Raw genomic sequence first — 19,546 nt, forward strand, 5'->3', positions numbered from 1 at the left:
TCATAGATACAGTAAAACTGTGCTACTAATATTTACTGTAGTAACTAGAAGGACTGTGTGTGCTGCTGCTGAGGTTTCCCATCAACTTCTTCTTATTGCTAGTGAAAACTACTTGGAATAAAGAGATTGTCAAAATGAATCTGATGCCTTCCCAGAATTTACTTTGACCAGGCAGATGTTCCAGTGACCTTACTTCGAATCAATCACTTCCCATAGCTTCCTGCGACATGCAGAACATATCACTATGTCAGGGTACTCACCATTGTTCTCTTCAAATTTAAGCTTTAGAAGCTCCTTCCAGACAAGTTCCCATAGCCTCTGTCTATGGACCCCATATTTAACAATTGAGTTAGGCCCATACTGGCTCTGCATGCTGTCTGGAATATCCATTCTGTTATTTTGCACCATTGTCTACATTCCTGTATTTCACTAATTAGGATTAGCTATTAGCCACTTCAGTCTCTTAGACTGTTCTTCATTGAAGAAGGAAGTTTTTTATATCTCCATCAACTTTTCAATTATTATTCTTCTGTGAAATTGTACTTCTGCATCCTTTTGCCTCCTTATGCCTTTTAAGGGATATTGACTATTGGAAAAAAACAGCAGGTCGTTGAGTTACAGGCTTTTCAGAACTTTATGTGATGTATTAAGTTTCATGGATAGGACATTACTATGGCCTCGGCAATTATAACCTTCAGAGAGATTCAGAGCTGGATCTTCTGTGTGTTTGGACATAAAGAATTTATTAGGCTGATAATTGTAAGTAGATAATATCACTTTTCATTACAAGTCTATTTATTTACAAAATAAATAAATAAAGAGATAAATTTAATCTATTTGTTTTACAAAATACCTTGATATGCAGTTATGCTTCAGGTCGCTTTTCCACTATTATATTTAAGCAGATGAATATTGAGCAACAGAAAGACTGGATTTTTGAATGTTTTCAATATAATTTCATTTACATTTTTTTAGTGGATACTTATGTTTTGGAGGGAAATTTTTGAATATAGTGTGACACAGTAAGCATTTCTATAATTAGTTTATATAAATTTTGATACTGGATGGGTGATTTTCTGTTGAGGGAGAAATATAAAAAAATGACCAGCAAGCAGCATTTGTTAGATCGATATTAGTGAAATAAAACCTGGCCTGGAAAAGCGTTGTGCATGTCAGTGAGCCTATGCAGAATTTTTTACAACTACTGCTTGCAAGTGTAAGTTATCCCTTTTTTGAGCTATTCTAGCCTGCAGTAGCTTGCAAAATAGCCATGAGAATAAAAATTATGAACCTGGTCTACTGATAGTTGCCTCTTGATGTTTCACTAAGATTCGTGTTAGCAAAGTGTATGGATCAACATATTTTGTGTTTATATATTAGGGTGTTTATAGATTTGTAGGTACTTCTATGCATGAATACATATAGAGAGACTGCTATGATTTTCTAGTGTGAAGATACTGTATTATTAAACAATTAATGACAGAGAACATTACAGCATTACATTAATTGCTCTGCATTACTTACTGGAAGGTATTTTCTCTGAGTTTGTTGAACTTTCTTGTTGTACTTAGTTCAGATCCATAGCCTCTATTTTTAATTGTCACTCTATATATTTTTGGAAAGAGGTAAATGGCACCAGTAAGAAGAAGGAAAAACTTACTAAAATATTTAAACATCTGTATGTTATTTAAGAACCTGCAAGAACTGTCCGTGCTAATATAATTTTGCTCAGATTATGCTGGTAACTGTAACTTTAATCTTTTCTTTAGGAGGCGATATGAAGACCGAAGGAGAAGCTGCATACTGCCTAAGTTTAGCATATGATTTTGCTGGAGAACAAGAGAGAGCATTATCAGTAAGTGTATTTTAAAGTTGCTGTAGCTTTCCCAATGCCTTTCCATACCTTCGTGGCATATTCCTAGGCATTTTGGAGAGTGGAAAAGACTTGGAGAGACTTGGCTTATGGTCCTTTTGTAGCTGTATCTAGTTCCATAGACAGGGATCCATGTGGCTTAAGCAATTATGGTTCCAATAAATTTCAGAGCTGATATATTCCAAGTTTCCATGCTTAGATCTGTAGAAATAATATAAATTGATGGTTCAGGTTATGTATGACTAGATTTCATTTTCATGCATAGATAAAGCAGTTTTTTATTTGTTTAGGTTTTTGTATAAAACACCGGTTTTTCAATCTAGTTTGATATGGCATATTTGTGAGCAGCAACTAAAAATATATGAATCCACATGTTGAGCTTTTTAGAACATCAGGAATTTAGAAGAAATATTAATTGCTTTTGATGTGAAAATCTGTAGTGCTGATGCAATCCCTTCTATTTAAGCATCTTTCTCATGTTTCTCTTGAGCCTCCCATACATCATAATTGTAAGACAATGAGAATTCTATATGTGGCAACTCTGAAAGGAGGGTTCCTCTGATTCATCATAGATGAATGTGAGAGGGAAGATAAGCATCAACTTGATTTGTCTGTGCCAATCATCAGATAAGTCAAAGTCTTCCATGATCCTCTTAAAAATGTTGTGTGGAAAATGAAGTTGTTTGAATATTTTGTCCATGATTATTGTGATTAATCAGCTAGATAATTAATATTTCTGTTTGTTCCTTTAACTGACTCAGTATTTTATTAATGAAAATGTTTTTGAACATGTTTTATAGATGTCATTCTTTGTTTGTTTTTGTTGGTTGGGTTTTTGTTGGGGTTTTTGTTTTGTTGGGGTTTTTTGTTGTTTGGGGTTTTTTCTTTGTTTGTTTATTTTTTGTAGTGGTTTATTCTTTTTAGAAATAGACCAATAGGAGTCACAAGGTGAATTCAGCATAGGTTTCAATATTGCTTGCTTGACTTCTGTAGTATAGGAGGCATTCTAGATTTCACTCTTGAGATACGCTTACATGCTTTTAATTATTTGTGACATGATTTATCTAAAAGTTATTGACTGCCTTTATGCATAATTCTTCAATGCTACTAGGCCTATCTTCTATATAAATCAACTTGAAGCTGGGAAGTGGGAGCCTGTTCTCACATCAGTTGCAGTCAAAGTCTGTAGCTGAATGTGCAAATATTTCAAAATTAAAAAGCTACATATAATTGTATAAAATTATATCTAATGTTTGCAACAGCAATGAGAAGAGGATATTTGGTCTCTTCCCAGAATGTAGTCTGGCAGATTAGACTAGAATTTTTTGTGCTGAAATTTATCTGCATTGGTTTTTAACTGACAAATGTGCTGGCATTCTTGCCTGATCAACTTAACAGATAAGTTTCTGCAAGTTACAATAAGCTGTGTGGATGATGAAGAACAGTAGGATAAACCAATGTGCTAAATAAAGAAGCCTGCATGGATATTTGATCTCTCCATCACAAGAGAAATTAAGTAAGGAACAAGACTGCACAGTCTCCATGTTGCAGAAAGTATCAAACTACCCTTGAAAGTGTCAAAAATATCAGATGTCCTGGCATTGTTTCCTCAGGATCCATTTTGCTTATATTTTATAGCTACTGCTTTCCCTTCATTGCTCCCCTATGCATCCTGCCAGAAAGTTACAGCAATCATTTGGAAGTTCTTTTTTTTCACATGCAGAATTATTATTTTTTAAGAAAGATTCTGAAACTTTGATTTGTGTAATGTACTACTATTAATTTAAAATATATACATAATACATTGTGCCTAATGGTTTTAGTCTCACAAAAACACCTGACAGGTAATGAAAGCAATGTGCATTGTTGTTAAAAGGGAAAGTCTCTGCAGTGCAAAATATAAATGGTACATTATATTAAAAGTATGCAATGTTATTTTAACTGTAATGAAAATACCGATACTTTGCGGTGTAAATAATATAATTATGTTATAAATAGTGGCATTTCCTAAGATAAATGACATTTCCAATGATGTTACATAACAAGTCTATGAAGTACTTTCATTCCAAAAATACAGTTTGGGTTACGGGACTAAGGAAAAGGGGAAATTTTTTATTTCCTTTTGTCCTTAACAGTGATCAGTATAAACAGCAGTAAAATATTACTGGTTGACAGTACTGTTGAGCACAAGTTGTCTTCACCCTCCAATTAGAAATCATTGCCTAAAATTTACCCTTCTGTTCTCAGTTTAATGGTCTCTGTATCCAAGGGGAGCTCAGATGCTTACGGAGATGAAATCATTGCATCCTGGTCCCAGGGGGCTCCTGGTTATCATTACCCATAACACGCAGACAATACTGCTAGGAGCCACTTTGCCTCATGGTAATATGTAGTTCATCACCAGCTTCTGTAGCATGCTAAAGAGGTCTTGCCACACAGCTTGGGACTATTGGGGTGTAGACTCAGGGGTCTCAGCAGTTATTTTCCTGCTTTGCATCAGTTTTCATCTTCTTTATCCTTTTGTGCTGTGGCCCACCTCGGGCAGTCTCCTTCTAGGGGAATCTGAGGGGAGCAGCTGTTTCAGACGCCGTTTCCTCCAATTGTTGCCACTCAGTTCCTTTTGCTGTTTAGCTGCTCCTCCCTCCCCCAGCGTGCACACACAGCAGCGTGCATATAAACTTGTTTCGCTTTCATTCATGTCTTCTAGCAGGGTGGAGAAGCATATGTTCCAAATATTCATTATCTGATGCAGTAATTAAAGGTTGGAATGATTAAGCTACAGCCTACTATATAAAAAAATATGCAGTCACTTTGTATCGAGTGGGCTAGTTTGGCTGAAGGTTTTTTTATTTGCTAGGCACTTGGTGTATAATCTAACATAATTTGATTTCGTTTATAATCTGTATAAATTGGTTTAATTTTATTTGATATATATATATATGATTGATATCAGTGGACCTACTCAGATGTAAAAATATAAGTGTGTGCAAGTTTAAAAGCCTGAGAACTAATTATGTTCAATAGCAGTGTGGTATGTTCATAATATTTTTCATATCATCTGGTTTATAATCAAGCTAATGGCTTTTCCACAATATATGACACAAAATATTAATAGTTTCTTTTCTGTAGATTTATTTTATCTTAAACATTATAGATTTGTCGGGGAGAGTTCTCCATCTGGGCTAATTTTAAAGTCAAAGTTGCTGTCTATTTGCTTTTCTTCAGACTTGCACAACAAGCTAAGTATTAAGTAAAACACTTAGGTGTCCTTAGAAATCTTGCATAAGGTATTGTAATTTATTGCTTGATGTGGGAGGTTGGTTTTTTTTTTTTTTTTTTTTAAATGAGGCTTTCAAGAATAGTTAAAGTTGGCTCAGTGTTTTTTTTTTCTTTCAGTTAGAGTTGCATCCCAAATCATCAGGAAAATTCCAGTCCTCATCCTTTCTCTGAGCACTACATATTTTCTAAGCATTCCTTTATTTTGTGTTTTCAATTTGGTGTTTCAGATACATTACACATTTAAATAATAGAGGCAACATTCATGAGTACAGAGGCTCATGCCAAAATAAATGTAGTAATTTATGACATAATACTACATGCATGAATTGTCAGAATTACAATATACAAGCCACAGGCATAAAATTATCAAGAAAATTTATGAACATACAAAGACATCTTCACATTCAAAATGACCCTATTAAAGTAATCAGAGGTGATTTATGACCATAAACTTAATGTCTAAAAAAGTCGATGTCAAAACAGCTGAAAATTTTGTCTCGATTCTTGCATCTAGAGAGAATATAAGTAAATGTATCTGCGATGCAGATATTCTAAAGTTAGTGTGCACAGTATATTTTATCTAATTATATCTATTATATATTTATCTATTATATCTAATTATATAGATTGTAACCATATGTATGCATGAATTTGGCCAATCAAGGAGGATCTTAGCACGTAAAAGAACTCCAAAAGGCAGACTGAATGTTATGATCTTTTCTCCCAAACATAGTGGAAGATAGTTGAGAAAGAATGAGCATCATTCTTTTGATATTTGCTCGCTGTTGCAGTGCTTTGCTGGAAGGCTGAACTTCAACATGTCTTTCTGTCAATGGTGCCTGGGTAGACCACTGGGTTTAGGTTTAAGCTTTCATTACTGTTGCTACAGAAACACTTAAATGGAGACTTGCAAAACACATCAAAAGATACTGTTCAATGGAAATTATTTCAACCCCCCCTCTTTTAAATCAGCTGGGTTGTCCTTTGTTCGTCTATAACTGATATTTAGCCAATAGTAATGAAGTGTAACATTTTCACCTGAGCAAGTGGCATCACATGCTTGAAAAAACATTTTAGCGTACAAGTTTAAGAAAAGGTCTCATCATTCCTAGAGACTTCACTTTTATTAAAGGAATTTTAAAATTGTTCTTAAAACTGTACTTATGTAGAAATTTTGTATTTTTCGTATTTGAGGAATTAAAAAAAAAATAGGCTAAACTCTGAGTCATCTTTGAAGGTAAGGTTTGTCCAATTGATCTTGTCACTGACAATGGATTATGTGCAGAGAAAGGTTTTCTTATTGAAGAAACAGATTAAGTTTGATGTTTCTGAAAGTTCCACTGCTACTAGGCGCTGGTGAAGACAGTGCAAACAAAATTGTGTGAGAACAATTATTACTGGTAGTGAACTTTGCCCTAACAAAATATACTGACTCAAATTAAGAATTAAGAAATTTGAAATTATTTGTGTTGCGAATCTTAAAGAAGACCTGAAACTTCAGGAAAGAAGTGAATGTCTGATCATTCAATTTTTTGTTGTTAATGTAGCACTTAATTCTTAAAGTAAAAGAAAGATCTCACTTTTTATTTGGATATGAAAGTTAACAGTCTCTTAGGGAAGGAAGGATTTCTTCTGTTGGTTTAATTTAGATAGTCCTTCTCCTATCTTAGACAGTTTCTTGAAAACCTGGAAAGAAAACAAACAAACAAACAAAAGCCACACAGGGAAAATGTTCTGAATAACCCGGAGATGGAATGCCTCTGTTTTTCTTCATTGCTTTTCTGTTTAGCGCAGATTTGCATTTTGGTGACATGGTGTCCACTACAATTGCATTGGAACATGGTATCTTTTTCCTTTTGAGTCTGTGGTTCGAATGGCGCTTTGCTTGGTTAATGGTGTTGAAATAACTCCCCTCAGTAAACTGAAGTTTTGTCAAAATAAATGTACCACAAGAATACCCTTTGTAAGAAAACACTCTTAAATGCAGTGCTGCTGGAGAATTGTAGTAGTCAAGTTATACAAAAAATGTAGAGCTAGAGAAACAAATAATATTTAATATGTAAAAAAAAGTCTATTACTTGATGACAAGCAAATCAGAAGATTATCAGATTTCCATGTTTTCCCATAGCAACAATGAAAATAAATGCACTAGTAACTTGCTGATAGCAACCCTACTCTTCAGGAGACTCATGTTCCATGAGACTGGCTACCAAAGTGCCATAAATGGTCTGACTTTCATCTCATCCAGTACAATTTTAGATTTAATCGTTCATACATCCCAAAAGAGTGAGACAACAGCAGTGAGCTGCAGATTTGACTGCATGCTCCATTAGATAAAGCTGTAACACCTTTTCAGAATTTTAGGACTATCTGACCACTGGAGTTCTCAGGAATCTGAATATGAATTGGTGACAAAAAGTTTAAAACCCCAATTTTGGGGGCTATGCATGGAGGACATTGCTTTGTGTGTTTGTTTTAAAATCCCGAACAGCATGAGAGATGCTAGGTTTCTGTATATTTATGTTTTATGTAGCCTTACTTATATATATATATATACACACACACAAACACACATATATATATGTATCTATAAAAGACATCCTGAATTTACAAGTCATGGCATTTAGCACATCAAACGTGGTTTCCCAAAATTCAACCTTTATTTTTTGTAAGATTTTGACTCAGGATATCTATTACAAAATGATAAGTTTTACTGTGTACCTTATACACACATACACTCAGGCACACACTCTCTGTATGAGTTTTCGAAAGAACTGGAAGAGGCTGCAGTGCAACATTAATAAGAATATTTACACACTTCTGCATTAATAATAATAATAGGTATCCTAAGATCAAGATAATTCTTTGTATGATTCTGAACCATTTCCATGAAATTGTTGCTAGATGTTTGAACTTGAAGCAAACTTTCCCTTCCTGGAAATTTGCTTTTCTCTAATATCTTGAGCCACAAAAACTCAAGCTGTTCTGAAAGGCAATAAAAATATCTTTGCATCTATTTTTTGCCAAGGAGTGGAGGACAGAGCTCTTGGCAACCATGGAGCCTTCACTCCAGTCCTACTTTTGATACAGCTGATGGGATGGAACAAACTCTGCTGTACTCTGCTGGGTATGGCCAGTAGAGATGGCTCTTCCTTATGTTTTCCCAGGCAAAGCACAAGCCAGATTGTGACCACAGCTGTACAGTGTCTGTTTTATGGGATATAAGGTTAGAATTAGTCCTCTTGCACTGCCTGAGGTTTCTAGACTTCTAATAACTCTATTCTATCAGTTAAAAGATGTGATTTAGGCAAACATTTTCTACTTACTGTATTGAAACTTTTTTTTTTTTTAGAGTAGCTAATAAAATACACTTTTTTTTTTTTTTTTTAAATAACTGCTGATATACAACTTTCCACTCATTTCATTCCCACAGGCTAGGAACAAAAAAGACAAAGCAGTACACAACCATATGTTATGGAGGTTATTTACTTCATGTACTTTAGACTGTATTGGATTTCTATCTTAGGTGTGTTAAACCTTGGAACCTACATGCTGTATGTTATTGAGCAAAAGAGATAGTTACAGCACATCTGATTTTATAGCTTATATTATCTGAGAAACAATAGCATGAAAGAACTTAAGAACTGTCAGTAGTATTTCCATTAGTGAAACTGCACATATTATACCCATAGCTGCAGCAAATGGCTGAAAAACTGTATAAGAAATTTTCTAATTCAGTTAGATAATATACTTACAGAAGTCAGAATTTTTATGTGTTTAGAGAAAAGGAACATTTGTACCCACGATGTACAAACTTGGGAATTTCAGTACTTGAATGCAAATATATTCATAACCTGAGAGGTTTTGTTTTCCTTTGTAAAGTTTAGTTCAAATGAACAGGCTTTAAAAAAAATCTGTAATGTAAGGCTTTTAAAATTAAATTGGTTTCTCAAATTGGTATAGTTCAAGCTGCAGCAATTTCCTTATTAAATACACGTTTAAATTTCAATATGGTTATTCCTATTGGCTTGAAGGGGACAACTCATACTCAGGTGTAAACAAATGCTTAACAACTTTGCTTCATCAGAACTATCAATGGCTACATTGGAGGAGATCTTGATTCAGGCATCGGATCTTAAGGAATTTAAAATTTACCTTTTGATAGATAAATAACCTGAGAAGTTAAAACACTGAAGCATGCCAGCATAAAACCTAGAGCTTGCTGCTTCATTGCTAGAAGCAATTTGTTTTGCTGTTTTGCTTTCAGCTTATGTATTATTTCAGAGCTGATCAAAAGAATTGGTAGCAAAGTGTGAAATAAATTGTACTTCTAAATAAATCGATTTAACATTCCATGGTGCTTTAAGTGATTTTAGTAATATTAATATTTAAAATGTTTCTGTCTGAAATCTTTTTATGACTACATATGGCAATAATGGCCACCATTTCATTCTGCTGTTTTTCGTATTAGAATATTACACAGTAAACATTGTAAAAATACTATCTTAGCACTGAAATGGATGCAAAAGATTTCAAGTGTCTATTTGCATGTAAATGACTCAAGTTTTATTCAGTCAATAAAAAGAGTCTATTAATCCTTTTACTATATTTCTTACATGAGTTAAAACTTAAAGAATATGAGGGTTTCAGCTGAATGAGAACTTTTCCTAACTTCCATATAGGTATAAGAAAAATAATGGGGTTTATCTGACCTAATTTTTTTTATACCTTTCTAGTTTGCAGATTTATTCTGTTGTGTTCTGCAAATCTAAGGGTTGGTTTGTTTGCTTTTAGCTAGGAAAACTTTGTATAATTAAAAATACCTGTTCAGGGGTGGTCTAAAGATATTAATAAGCATGAAGCAGAATATTTATAGGTGCTTTGTCTAAGAAGTAACAGGCATTTAAACATGCACATACATACAGGATGATATTAAGCTCTTTGGAGGCTACAGCAATCTGACAGCCAGGTACATTCACATAGACAGAACAGTGTGATAAAAGTACTCCAGACATCTGGATCACAGTGCTGCTATACAAAACCATTTCTGAACAATTCACATTATTGCACTTACCCAAATTTCCAGTCTTGTCCACCCATTTCTCGTTTCTTTCTCCACCTCTGGCTTTGTCTTTTATGTACTCGCAGAATCTCATTTTTCCTTTACCAGTCACCTCCATCTGCTTATGTGTCAGAGTGGCCCTTGTGCCACACATCACGTTGAGGAATTCTCAAGATGAAGGGCTGTATTCACATCACTACTTCTGTCTCAGCACTGTTTCATGCTTGTCACTGCTCAGCACTCAGCGCCACACTGCCTTGTTTTGTCAATAACCATTTATTTGTTGCTGGAATAGTAGCAACCATTACATCTGACCTCCCTGTTTCATCAATTATGGATAGATTATTGGATGTGAACATCTGCAAAAGCTTGCTGTTGAACTTACCTCCTGGCTGGGATTAGATAAAGTATTAAACTGTTGTTTATTGTCAGGCCAAAACTCTACTGGGAAGCCAGGGAATTCCAAGACTAGCAGGCTCCCATCAGCAAGCACCAAAAATTGTTTAGTATTGCCACCATTTCCCATAAGATCGTAGCCATTTATTATTTACACTTATTACTAGTTGTTATAACATACTTGATAAAAGCTCTTGGCAGGCGCAGTGTTTCCAGCTATTGTCACATCTGTCAGGATGGAAAGGATACATAAACTGTTTTTTCCTCTTCTGTTGCTGTTAAAGGGTAACAGATGAAGCTTCTTCACTCCATACTGTTAAGCCGTGCTTTATTTTGAAGAAATATGTCAACAATGGCTGGTTTGGAAAACATTACCTTCCCATACTAAAAAAAAGATTGCAACAACCTTTACTGGAGTAATGTCTCTTGCAGTAAAGATTTCAAATTGTGCAGTAATAACAGACTAAAATACCTGGTTTTGATGTTTGCGTAGGTTTTTGCTCTGAAGGACCTGGCAGATTTTTATTTTTATTTAAATAAAACCCTTTATGAGCTGTAGTAAATATTAAAATGATGACTGCATTCCCACAAAGTTGTAGGTATGGTATAGAGAATCATAATTAATATCGTTGTTAGTGGCACAGAAGGCAACAATTAAGAACAGTAATACAGAAGCTAATACAAAATAAATAAGGATGGGAACAAAAAATAACGTTTATTTAATGATCTGTACATTTAATGGCTTTTAAGTTTCCTGTGCAGCAAAATAAAGCATACAGGGTGAACTCCTGACCTTGTGGAAGCCAGCAGAAGTTTGAAATATCTCTGAGGAAAGGAACTTTTTCAGTTAGTTAGTTAGTTACTTATATTTACATATCATCCATTCAGAATCAAAGCAAAATGCACATATTCCGAATATTACGCAAAGCATCCAAGGAAGACTTGACACAGGCAAAGAATCCTTTCTGTAAAGGAATGAGTGAAATTTTCGTCTTCACTTCTCTAATCCTTTAAGCAGATGCAGACACAAGTACCTTGAAGCATCGATTGCTGTACAAGCTTATAGAACATTGCACTTGATAGCCAAGTATAAGAGGGGAGGGAAGCATGTGGACTGGATGGAGCAGTCACCCAGCAGGGAAGGTGTCAAGGAAGCAACACCTCAGTGGTGGCCACGTCCTGGCAAGGGCATGTGAAAGGTCTTGAACAGGTGTTTGACGTTTGACTTGGCCAGACGTTCCCTTCCTCAACCCCTGTCCCCACTTCCCTTGCTCCAGGATGCTCTCTTATGCTATGTATTGTCCAAATACCACATTAAAGTCTCTGGAACAACAGTTTTGGAACAGACCAGATTGGCCAACAGCAAATTCTTTCTACCTTTGTAGGAGCAGTGACACAGTTTGTACATTTGGGGGGGTGTGTTTGTTTGCTGGGGGGAGGGGTGTTTATTTGTTTGGGTTTTTTTCCATTTATTTATCAAAACGGTATAGTCCAGTGTAATTGGATGTGGCTAAAGACAAGAAGTCAGCATTCACCTTTACAGAATTTGGGTTGGTGGATTCAAATTGTGGGAAAAGAGGGAGAATTAACAGTTCTGGCAAAACAGGGACAACTCCCTCTTTCCTCAGCATGGCACCCAGTTTCAGTATCTCCTTTAATTGTGAGCATGCAGACAGAATGCTGTACAACTTCTACCGGAGTTGCTCACTATGCCTAAATACATTCAGCATTTAGCAACGTGTGGGCTGCCATTTGGTTGATACTGGAACTCTGCTCATTGTAATCAATGCATTATATGAACAATACAATTTTCTTGTTGCTGTCCAACCTCTCTCACTCTGTGTTTTGGACAAAATAAGAATACCTCTGGGCCTGTATTGTGAAAAAACTTATTTGACCTTACTCCAGATGGCCACAGCTGTGTTACCACTCCACTATGGACTTTTTAGGCACATTTAAATACACATTTCTTAGGGAGCTGTTGGAGAGCATTCGCTGAACTGCAGAATGCCTATGCATGCAGTTCTGTTTTCTTCTGTTTTCACTGGACTGCATGGAAGTGATTACTTAGTGACTGTCAGAGCTACGTGTTTTTTCTGAAAGTATTTAAGAGGTACTAAGTGGTATGAGGCCAGTAGTTCCCACTTGATTGCACTGACTACCAACAGCTATTGTTGGCTCCAGAAAAATATTGTCAGATGCTGCTGGCCAGGCTGGGCCTTGGCCTGTTACTGCAGCACCTGTCAGAAATCATTAGCTAGTGATCTCTTTGACTAATGTTGCAGTTGATTGTCTGATTCATGTTCAGGAGCTGTAAATGAGGCAGAAGCATCTTTACTGCTCACCAGCTGTGAAATGGCTAAACACAGCTAGATTTTCAGAAATCAAAATAAATGTATTTCCAATAAAGTTTGACAACAATATCAAGTGCAAAGCTGAGAGCAGAACTATGTTTTTATATTTTTTGAAGTTACAGGATTATAAATCAATATTATCTCATCATGTTTTTGTCAGAGTCATATATTTCACCAAAATGATAAAATACTGATTGTAGCATTAATCTTGTGTTGAGTTGGATAGACATTCTCTATTCAGCATAAATTCATACCTTCGATTTTTACTCTTGTGTCCATTATCCTCAGATGTATCAGTGTTCAGCACAGCCTAAGGCTTTTTGTCTGAATCCTCAGTGTATGCTAATAAGGTGTGTGCATGTTTTTGTGTACATATAAAAGAAGTACAGGTGTCACAACAATAAAATATAAAGGGTGGGATTTGGGGGAGAGGGGAGTCTTGGGGGAGGAGCTGCTGTATCTGTTTTAAACTACTGGAATAACCCCAGGGGGTCACACTGGCACAATGCTGAGATAACTGAGCAGCAAATCTGACCCTAAGATCTGACTAATATTTTTCTTGGCAAAAGAAGTAAACATGAAATTCATGACTATCTAGAGAATTAGTGCAAGAGCTATACCACAAATAGGCTCTAGTTTGAGGATTTAAGCAGAGCTTTTTGTTTTATTTATGCACTGTAAATACTTGTCTTTACAATAGACTTGCAAAGACCCAGGAAGAGAGTTTATTTTGTAAATAGGTGCTCCCACAGTAGCTATCCTCCTTCCGGTTTTTTGTGCTCAGCACGAAAAAAAGGGTGATTGTAGAATGTGTCCTGAATTTTTTCTATTTCTATTTTGGAGCCATGAAAACTTTTTTTCCTGAATACAACAAAATACTAGTGAATGTCATGTGAGACAATTGTCTGTAATGTGGAAGACAAAGTTGAACTCTTCACCCTGCCACCTTCCCACATCCTGCACATACGAGAACAAGTGATTGAACCCCACTGTTCATTTTTGTTATTAGACTTTTGTTATAATTTTATTTTGTTTGTGGTTTGTTTTTTTGTTTGTTTGTTTGTTTTGGGGTTTTTGTTGTTGTTTTGTTTTGTTTTTGCAGGGGGTGGGGGAGGGGGATGTTGTGTTTTGGTTTTTGTTGGTTGTTTTTTTTTTTTACTAGTATTTCTACTGCAGACTCTCAGAAGTAGGAAGTTTGAGACAGTCAGTGTGCTTGGCCGCATAGAACCAGAAACTAATTTTTGACCAAAATCATTATAGTTTTTGTAATTTTTATATTGTTAAACTTGTGTTTTCATTTTAGAGGCAGAAAGAACTGTACATTATTCTAATCTGTTCAACTGCCTATACAATGATGTTTTTCCACTAGTTGCTAGGAGTATGTAATCCTCTTTGAAAAAGTACAGAAATTTTATAACAGAGCCAAGCATGATCAGGATAAATCTATTGCAACAGCTTCCTACCTCAGAACTTTTTCCTTCATCAGAACTTTTTGTACATATAAAATTTAAAAAACAGCAACAATGACAGAAAACATTTTGGCTCTTCAGTAACTCTAAATCTCTGAAAGCTTTGTCTGAGTTTTGAGAAGTTCAACCACATTCTTATAATGCTCAAACCCTCTCTTTTTATTGCACGTTACCAGTATAGATTCTTATTTAGTCCCATTCAACACCTCTTTACACAATGTTATATAATTTTATTTCCGTTTCATTAACATGAAGAAAATTACCAAGATGACATTTTTGTGCACAATATTTAGCATAAAATACAGAAGCAGACACATTGCCCTAATAAGTAGACTCTTGTTCCGTTGTCTAAAACAATTTTTCCATCCTTTTTGTTTGTATAACAGTAGCTGTATTCTCTAAGACCACAAAGACAGCAGAACAGCACATTTGTACAGAAGCTTTAAGCATTAATTATTGACATGTTCCACCTCTTCCTTGGATGTCACTGTCATCTGCACAGATTGGCCAAAATATATATAAAAGACCGATCTATGGCTATACTTCTGTCTAAAAGTAAAAAAACTTTTATAGGGGCCTATGAAATCCATTAGGTCCAACTGATAACAAGTTGGATAAGTTCCTGATATTTATCACTTGTCAAAGAACAAACAGATGACTGGCTCAGCTGTGCACACTCAATGCTATCTTGCCACATGCGTGTGTTCTCTTACGTAGCATTCATAGGAACCCAGTTAGATGGGCTGGTTGTTCATACCTCATGTAAACAAACAGGAAAGTTTCCCTGTCCTTTTGTTGTTTCTAGTCTGCTTACAGATTCTAACAGACATGGTGTCAATTCCGCTTGAATTGCCAGTATGCAAGCTCCGTAATTTTTCATTTTAAATGAAAATTTGTGTTGTGTATTTAAATGAAAAAGTGCGCTGTGATTGCAGGAGACTTTGGGCAAAAACCTATAATACTTACATGTTAACCCAGCATTTTATCCTGCCCTACCTCTTCTTTTTCTACCCTGAATGTTGAAGGTGAGGCCTGCACTGCAGGGGAGGAGGCCTCTATTCACTTCTTCTGCATAAATGGATACTGAGCGATTGTAGCGTGCAGAGGCACTACACAGCTCCTTTCCATCAAGAATGTGTCCCTACATAGTATCTGAAGCTGGAGGAGTTATTTGAAATGCAGACATAAAGACTATGTTTTCTATTGTAATTTATCAAGATGTCCTCCCTTTCACGTAGACGATTTTACCATCATTAATTCATCATTTCTTTAGAATGAAACATCTGATTTGTATACAGTAGTATAGTAACCTGGGACCAAAATGAGTACTTTTCATCAATATGAATGAGTGGCTTTATTTACTTACTTCTTTCTAGCAGTTGTTGCGGAGATGTAGTGAACCAACTTCTTACTTTAGCTAATTTACTTTAGCTAATAGCTATGTTTTCACCTTGGGTTTATCTGTACTTTTTAAGCCTTGTGATATCTTTGATAGAAAAAAAAGTACAATAACCTAAGCCTTAGGTGCTGAAGTAACCTTTCTGTGCCAGATAGTAACCATTAGAGCCTCTGTGTCCTAGTTCAATGTTGCAGAGGCCAGTTTAAAGTGGGAGTAATTTTTCAGTCCAGTACATAAAATTTTGGAAACCTTCTAACACTTATGGCAGGTTTTCTGATGTGGCCATGGTTATTACAACAAATGTTGTAGGAAATCTGAGTTAAGTGCAAAACCAAAACCTGCTTCTTGGACACTTGAGTGCTTTTCTGTTACCAGCCTGGGTTATTATAATAAAAGAACACCCTGCAGACCTTGACAACTTTGCATATGCATTCAGTTTAGGGTGAGTTCTAAATCGATGTGACAAGTTCCTAACTGAGGTGCCTTCACTCTCCTTTTGTCATATCTTATGCATTGATAACTCAATTGACAATGACATTCAAGTACAGGATGCAATGTGGATGTACATGAGAACATAACTGGTAAGTACTTGAGGGAAGATAAATAGTACAGTGCACATTAGTCAATGCTACTTCTTGTGCACACTGAGCTTCTATAACTGAAAAATAAGAGCCCTGCCCAGGGATACTCCTGAGTGTGGTAAGACTCTTTCAAGCACTAGGAAATCTGAGCCGTGGAAACAGCGACTGAAATGGTGACATCCATAGCTTTAGTGCATATAAGTTGTCTTCTTTTGAACCACGCACTTTGCCAAGGACAGGGGATGCACTCTTAATAGAAAATGCCCTATCTTTTACCTCGGTATAAATAGGCATCTGGGGGCATGCAGGATACTGTTGTATGTCCCTGGACGTCTCCCATCCCCCTTCAGAGCTGGTAAATGACATTCACTACTCCTTTCTTGGAAATGTGCAAAAAGGATTTCCATAGATAGTCTTTGGAGATTTCCTGTTTTCTCATGTGTGTAATAGGTTGGGTCAAGCAACAAAGAGAAGGAAGGAAAGAATAGGATTTAATTTTATATGCACTCTCCCATCATCACCATTGGAAAAAAAAAAAGGATGAAAAGAGAAATTATGTAATATAGATGATGTCAGTGTTAAATTAAATTAATATCATTTAGTTTTTACGCAGCAGCTGTAAGCATTCCATTATGGGAGGGATCATGATAATAGAGTACATTCCAAACAAATGTTAACAAGTTGCTTGTGTGCACAAAAATAACAAAATTATCTACAGTATTTTAAACCAACATAGTTTAAATGTAGAACCTCTAATTTATTCACTTTTCAGGCGTCTGAATCATATTAAGAAAAATTGTCATAGTGACAGATCAAAGAAAGAAAAATAATAGTATGTTGTGTTTCAGCATATCATTCTAAAACACTATGAATGCAAAAGAACCCATCTTAAGGTATTAACAAAAATTAGTAAAAGCACAAACCCTTAAAATCTTATATATATTTGTCTTGCAAATCAGGTAATATCTCTTAGGTTTTTACAAAGTGCCAAAATACAGGGATTTAAATGCAAGTTATATATTTTTAATTTTTTATTATTGAGTAGTTCAAACCAACTATAAGTAAAGATCAAAACCCTAGTCCCATTACAACTGACGAAACAAGAAATGTACAGGTGGGAAAACCTTTAATTTTGTGTTTCATATGCACACAGAGACTGGGGAAAAAAAAAAAAAAAGTGGAAATTCTTAGCTTTGTATTTATCAGGTTTTGTTGATTTGGGTTTTTTTTTTCGTATTTCACAGATTTTGAACACCTCTGTAAAAATCTTCACAGCGCTTAGTGATTCTTCTGGCCTAGGCAGAGCATATGCAGCTATGGCCAAGATCCTGGTAAGGTAGGTTAACACATCCTTGTCTGGCTGTCAGTGCAGATTCATTCAACTGTGAAAGACTTAAATTGTTAGAGGTCTGTCGCTTCCCATTACTGACTGCTTAAATTTTAAGCAGTGGCCTTCTTGCAGTAAGTGATCCTTTCATCAAAAGTTATTTTGAATTGGTACACGTTTTTTAAAGTGTGTGATCCAAGATTTTCTTTACCTGTAAACTATAACATGCCCTTGTTTTCCCACATTTTTGGGGGTATTTTTTTTTTTCCAGCAAGTTTGGGTGTATTAGTTTGAAATGACTCTAACTTCTTACACAAGTAATTTTGACATAAAGAAACATAATGCAATTATCATATGAAGGAGGAATAAAAAAAGATATTAAAGTGAAGATTGCAGCTTATCCTTGATTCATCGTGTGTTTGAGGACTTCACTGCCTATGATGCGTGATAGAGACTGGGAAATTGTTTATGGAGAAAGGCTTGTCACCGGATTTATTTCAGCATGTGGAGCAAATTCTCATGTTTGAGTTGGATGCTTTGCCTCTTGGCCTTTCAGAGCATGTAGAGACCAGCCACAATAACAGCTCTCTTCAGCTATCTTGACACATAATTCATGGCTATTCATATCCCGGGCATCCTAAATAAGCATATAGGGTAAGATGTTCAACAAGTCGAAGAACAGACTTAGAATACCATGTCCCATTTTCAAAATATATAAAGGGTGAGTGCCACGAGGATGGAGCCAGGCTCTTCTCAGTGACAAACAATGGTAGGACAAGGGGTACTGGGTTTAAACTGGAACACAAGAGGTTCCACTTAAATTTGAGAAAGAACTTCTTCTCAGTGAGGGTGGCAGAGCACTGGAACAGGCTGCCCAGGGAGGTTGTGGAGTCTCCTTCACTGGAGACATTCAAAGCCCGCCTGGACACATTCCTGTGCGACCTCTCCTAGGCGTTCCTGCTCCAGCAGGGGGATTGAACTGGATGATCTTTTGAGGTTCCTTCCAATACCAAACATACTGTGATACTGTGTGAAAAGTGTCTTCAGCGAAACTAAGATTCAGTTACTGGGATACCAGCTGTTTCAGTGAGTGACTTCATCATAAGTGCAAAGATGTCTGAGCTCTCAGGAGCATTCATGGCTTCCTTGTGTTCAAGAAAAGCAGCAGTCTGGGTAGAGGGTGGCCTAAGACAGACAAGAGGACATTCATAGGAAACCATGTATATTAATTTCCTCTCTCTGTGATTTAAGCATTCTGGAATGTGAGCACATACATTTATTTGCTCAGAAGTTATGGCTATGGAGATCCTTCTGAAGTCAGGTTGCTAATCTATTACACAGATAAAGACACAACCGTAAACCCTTCCTCTGCAAAATGGCTGCTGCAGCTTTTTTTATAAAACCCATCTGGTATTTATGTCCTGAGAACAATAACCAAATTAACAGCTTACATATGTGCCTGCTTTGAAGAGCTTTAGGTATGCGATAGACATTAACTGCTCAGACCTGTAAAATAGCGTGATGATTCTTGCCATCTTTCAGCCATTTGAGAAACTTTTATATAGGAAGGTCTGGGCACCTATGACTCAACTGAACTCTGACATTCAGTTGACCAAAGATTCAAAGAATCACAGTTCTGGATTTGTACTCCAAAGCTTTAAAAAGTCTCAAATAAGATATGTAAATCTACTTTTCTGTGTGAGCCTTATGTCTTCTTGAATGCTTGAGCTCCGTGACTGATGGTCACAGAGGCTCAGAAAGTTTTCATCCATTGTATTTGTAGGGAAATTTTGCAAGGAGATATTG

At 35.9% G+C, this 19,546-nt stretch overlaps 1 protein-coding gene across 9 annotated transcripts in view; it reads left to right on the top strand.

The window, feature by feature from the left end:
* The window catches only part of TTC29 (tetratricopeptide repeat domain 29), a 343,118-nt gene that overhangs the window by 255,510 nt on the left and 68,062 nt on the right, over window positions 1-19,546 (top strand). For all 9 annotated transcript variants that reach the window (XM_071808005.1, XM_071808004.1, XM_071808007.1 and 6 more), the window contains 2 exons: window positions 1,770-1,855; window positions 17,658-17,749. In XM_071808005.1, coding sequence (XP_071664106.1) covers window positions 1,770-1,855; window positions 17,658-17,749 — 178 coding nt within the window. The remainder of the gene's footprint in view (window positions 1-1,769; window positions 1,856-17,657; window positions 17,750-19,546) is intronic.

Source organism: Patagioenas fasciata, chromosome 4 (assembly GCF_037038585.1).
Source record: "Patagioenas fasciata isolate bPatFas1 chromosome 4, bPatFas1.hap1, whole genome shotgun sequence".
Lineage (NCBI taxonomy): Eukaryota > Metazoa > Chordata > Aves > Columbiformes > Columbidae > Patagioenas > Patagioenas fasciata.